The 5122-nt window shown below is 60.8% G+C and overlaps 1 protein-coding gene across 1 annotated transcript; it reads left to right on the top strand.

Moving 5' to 3' along the window:
- The first annotated feature begins 240 nt into the window (after window positions 1–240).
- wdr45 (WD repeat domain 45) lies at window positions 241–3750 on the top strand. The gene is given in 5 exon segments (XM_078537732.1): window positions 241–960; window positions 1477–1578; window positions 2164–2309; window positions 3566–3597; window positions 3600–3750. Coding segments are annotated over 5 exon segments (603 nt in total). The 5' UTR covers window positions 241–715; the 3' UTR covers window positions 3678–3750.
- The last annotated feature ends 1372 nt before the right edge of the window (window positions 3751–5122 follow it).

The raw sequence follows: 5122 nt of genomic DNA, 5'->3' as shown, positions 1-5122 counted from the left end.
TCCCCTGCCCGGCCCGGGACCTCCCCTGCCCGGCCCCGGGACCTCCCCTGCCCGGCCCCGGGACCTCCCCTGCCCGGCCCCGGGACCTCCCCTGCCCGGCCCCGGGAGTCCCCCTCACACTCGGACATTCACTCACACTTGAACACTCACACACTCACGGACACTCGCGCGCACACACGCTCGGGCACTCGGACACTCACACATGGACACACACTCGAACACTCACATACTCGAGCACTCTCACACTCGGACATTCACACACACTCGCACACTCATTCACACTCGGACACACACTCAAACACTTACACGGACGGGGACACACACACTCGGACACTCGCTCACACTCAGACATTCACACACACTTGAACACACACACTCGGACATTCATGCACACTCACTCGCACACACGCACACACTTCGCATGGACACTCGCATGCACACAAGCTCACTCACGCGCACACACACGCTTGCACGCATGCACACAATCATACATGCACGTGCACACACACGCTCACTTGCCCACACGGTCAGTCTCACACACACACACACACACACACACGCTTAAACACTGCCTCTCACTAACCTTGTCCCTCTTTTTGCCACTCACGCTCACACATGCGCACTCTCACTCACATTCCCCTGATTCGAGCTGTTTTGATGTGTCCTTCCCCCCCCCCCGGCCGGGGTCCCCGTGTTCACTTCCTGCACGTGAGGTATGGGCCCAGCTGTTGCCCTAGTAAAGGGCTGGCTGCTGGGGGCAGGAGGACATTTCCCCTGGGGCGGGTGGTGGGTGGAGACAGCGCGGGTAAACAGTGATGCCTCCCACTGTCGCAGGTCACGGCCTCTCTCCCGTTGTGGTTTCTTTCCCCTCCAGGGCACCCTGATCCGACTGTTTGACACCCAGACCAAGGAGAAGCTGGTGGAGCTGAGGAGGGGCACTGACCCCGCTACCCTGTACTGGTGAGAACTGCCCTCCACCACCCCCCCCCCCCTAATTCACAGGCTCCGAGATCAGACAGGGGCGAAGGTGGATGGGAGGGCGGGAGCTGGGGACCGAAGAAGCCGGGATTGTTCCCCTCGGAGCGGAGGAGGTTGAAGGGGGGGGAGATTGAATCGAGGGGGGGGTGGTCTCAATCGAGTGAATGAGGAGAAACTGAGTTGGGGGTGGGGGGGGGGGGTGGGTGGGTGGGAGGGCGGGGGGGAGGGAAGAGAGTGTGGGACGAATTGGATGGCTATTTCAAAGGGGGCCGGCACCGGCACGATGGGCCGAATGGCCTCCCCCCTGTGGTATTCGGTGGAGAGCTGAGCCCCCCGTGTTCGGGGTCCCTGGTTTCAGCCGCTGGGGAGGGAGGGACGGACGGAGGGAGGGAGGGAGTGAGGGCGGAGTGGAGGAGGGGATGGGGATGGGGTGGGAACAGGAAATTCCAGGGAATGCTGCCGCTAATCGATCCCCCCCCCCCCACTTCCTCCCAACAGCATCAACTTCAGCCACGAGTCCTCGTTCCTCTGCGCGTCCAGCGACAAGGGGACTGTCCACATCTTCGCCCTGAAGGACACCAAGTTAAACCGGAGATCGGCGTGAGTGGGGTAGGGAGGGAGGGAGGTGGGTGTTAGGACCCAGGGGCGTGAGGGACTGATGGACACTGCAAATGGCCGCCACTCTGGTCTGCAGTCAGTGGTGGTGGACACTGCAAATGGCCGCCACTCTGGGCCGCAGTCAGTGGTGGTGGACACTGCAAATGGCCGCCACTCTGGTCTGCAGTCAGTGGTGGTGGACACTGCAAATGGCCGCCACTCTGGTCTGCAGTCAGTGGTGGTGGACACTGCAAATGGCCGCCACTCTGGTCTGCAGTCAGTGGTGGTGGACACTGCAAATGGCCGCCACTCTGGTCTGCAGTCAGTGGTGGTGGACACTGCAAATGGCCGTCACTCTGGTCCACAGTCAGTGGTCGTGGACACTGCAAATGGCCGTCACTCGGTCCGCAGTCAGTGGTCGTGGACACTGCAAATGGCTGCCACTCTGGTCCGCAGTCAGTGGTCGTGGACACTGCAAATGGCCGCCACTCTGGTCCGCAGTCAGTGGTCGTGGACACTGCAAATGGCCGTCACTCGGGACTTAACCATTCTTCAAATTTTTCTCTTTGCTGCGATCTGATTGGGCAGGCTGGCGCGTGTGGGTAAAGTGGGCCCGGTCATCGGTCAGTACGTGGATTCGCAGTGGAGCCTGGCCAGTTTCACCGTGCCCGCCGAGTGCGCCTGTATCTGCGCCTTCGGGAAAAACACCTCGAAGAACGTCAACTCCGTCATAGGTACGTGGGGGGGAGGGGGAGAGGGGAGGGAGGAGTTGAAACGGGGTTAGAGGTCGGGGGGAGAGGTTAGTGGAAACAGGTTTAGAGGTCGGGGGGGAGTGGAAATGGGGTTAGAGGTCGGGGGAGGGGGTAGTGGAAATGGGGTTAGAGGTCGGGGGGAGTGGAAATGGGGTTAGAGGTCGGGGGGAGTGGAAATGGGGTTAGAGGTCGGGGGGAGTGGAAATGGGGTTAGAGGTCGGGGGGAGTGGAAATGGGGTTAGAGGTCGGGGGAGGGGGTAGTGGAAAGGGGGTTAGAGGTCAGGGGGAGTGGAAATGGGGTTAGAGGTCGGGGGGAGTGGAAATGGGGTTAGCGGTCGGGGGGTAGGGTTTAGTGGAAATGGGGTTAGAGGTCGGGGGGGAGTGGAAATGGGGTTAGAGGTCGGGGGGAGTGGAAATGGGGTTAGAGGTCGGGGGGAGTGGAAATGGGGTTAGAGGTCGGGGGGAGTGGAAATGGGGTTAGAGGTCGGGGGGAGTGGAAATGGGGTTAGAGGTCGGGGGGAGGAGGGGAGTGGAAGTGGGGTTAGAGGTCGAGGGGGGAGTGGAAATGGGGTTAGAGGTCGAAGGGGAGTGGAAATGGGGTTAGAGGTCGAGGGAGGAGGGGGAGTGGAAATGGAGTTAGAGGTCGAGGGGGGAGTGGAAATGGAGTTAGAGGTTGAGGGGGGAGTGGAAATGGGGTTAGAGGTCGGGGGGAGTGGAAATGGGGTTAGAGGTCGAGGGAGGGGGGGGGGGGGGGGACCCTGGTTTGGGGACTTGGTGGGTGGAGAAGGACCCGGGTTGGGGGAGGGGTGAGGAGAGGGTGGGGGGAGTCAGGCACGGGGTGGGGGTAGGGGTGAGATGCTCCGGTTAAAGAGGCCCGAACACAGGCGCCACCACCCCCACCCCCCCCCTCAGTTTGGAGCACTCTGGCCTCACCAATCGCTGGCTGCTATTCGCCTGCGGGGGTCATCGCTGATCGGTCGGACGCCGGTCTTCAGCGCCTGGGCTCACTACCCCCCCACCCCATAGTCTCCCTCCCCTCCCCTCCCCAGCCCTGGACTCACCGCCACACAACGCTGAGTGAGCCCCCTGATTTTTTTGGGGGGGGGCTGGGGGGTGGTGAGGGGGGAAGGTTTAGCCTCATCCTGACCCCCTCCCCAAAGTCCTCGCCTCGAACCTGTCGATTCCCCCTTCCTGCTAACCTCCTCTCTCTCTCTCTCTCTCTCTCTCTCTCTCTCCAGCAATCTGCGTCGATGGAACATTTCACAAAATACGTCCTTCACTCCCGACGGGAACTGCAACCGGGAGGCTTTCGATGTTTACCTGGACATCTGCGACGATGACGATTTCTAAAAACACTTCCCATTCCCCCTCCCCATCTACCCCCTTCCCATTCCCCCCCCCATCTACCCCACTCCCAACTCCCCCCCCCCATCTACCCCACTTCCCCACCACCCCAAATTCCCGCTCTCCATGAGAGAGGGAGCTTTACTCTGTACCTAACCCCGTGCTGTCCCTGTCCTGGGAGTGTTTGACGGGGACGGTGTAGAGGGAGCTTTACTCTGTATCTAACCCCGTGCTGTACCTGTCCTGGGAGTGTTTGCTGGGGACAGTGTAGGGGGAGCTTTACTCTGTATCTAACCCCGTGCTGTACCTGTCCTGGGAGTGTTTGATGGGGACAGTGTAGAGGGAGCTTTACTCTGTATCTAACCCCGTGCTGTACCTGTCCTGGGAGTGTTTGATGGGGACAGTGTATGCAAAGGTCAACAACATTTCAGAAATGATGTGCTAAGTCTTTTCTTGACTCTAGTTGAAGGTTTCCCGTGCCTGTGATACATTTTAACATTCATCAGGTCTCTGTAGATAGTTAAACTATTGTTGTATGTAAGATAAATGCGGTTTTTAAAATGTTTAAGAAGCTTCATTTAATTTTAAATTAAAATGCAGATCCTACCCGTTTAGTGTATCTTGCCCTTGCTTTTACCCACTCAGTTGTCCGATATCCTGCTTGGCTTTGAATTCCGCACCGTCGGAGGGTCAGCGCTGAGGGAGCGCCGCACTGTCGGAGGGCCAGTGCTGAGGGAGCGCCGCACTGTCGGAGGGCCAGTGCTGAGGGAGCGCCGCACTGTCGGAGGGCCAGTGCTGAGGGAGCGCCGCACTGTCGGAGGGCCAGTGCTGAGGGAGCGCCGCACTGTCGGAGGGCCAGTGCTGAGGGAGCGCCGCACTGTCGGAGGGCCAGTGCTGAGGGAGCGCCGCACTGTCGGAGGGCCAGTGCTGAGGGAGCGCCGCACTGTCGGAGGGCCAGTGCTGAGGGAACGCCGCACTGTCGGAGGGTCTGTGCTGAGGAAGCGCCGCACTGTCGGAGGCTCAGTGCTGAGGGAGCGCCGCACTGTCGGAGGGTCAGTACTGAGGGAGCCCCGCACTATCGGAGGGTCAGTGCTGAGGGAGCCCTGCACTGTCGGAGGGTCAGTGCTGAGGGAGCGCAGCACTGTCGGAGGGTCAATGCTGAGGGAGCCCTGCACTGTCGGAGGGTCAGTGCTGAGGGAGCCCTGCACTGTCGGAGGGTCAGTGCTGAGGGAGCGCCGCACTGACGGAGGGTCAGACCTGTCCACGTGCTTTAAAATCCCGCCGCCTGTCAGCGCCGGTGACCACACGTTCCTCGATACAGCCAGAGGTTCACTCGCTCGCTCGCGGCCTGCACCCTGAAGGAGCTGAACTGAGTGCTGGGCTCTGCGATCGAGCGGCCCAACCAAGCCACCGGGTCTGGAGAGCCCGGCGAGTCCGGGGTCCGTCCAAAT

The sequence above is a fragment of the Cetorhinus maximus genome, unplaced genomic scaffold, assembly GCF_964194155.1.
Source record: "Cetorhinus maximus unplaced genomic scaffold, sCetMax3.hap1.1 HAP1_SCAFFOLD_2900, whole genome shotgun sequence".
Lineage (NCBI taxonomy): Eukaryota > Metazoa > Chordata > Chondrichthyes > Lamniformes > Cetorhinidae > Cetorhinus > Cetorhinus maximus.
Note: the sequence above shows the minus strand (reverse complement) of the source record. Positions and strands in the feature narration are given on the sequence as shown.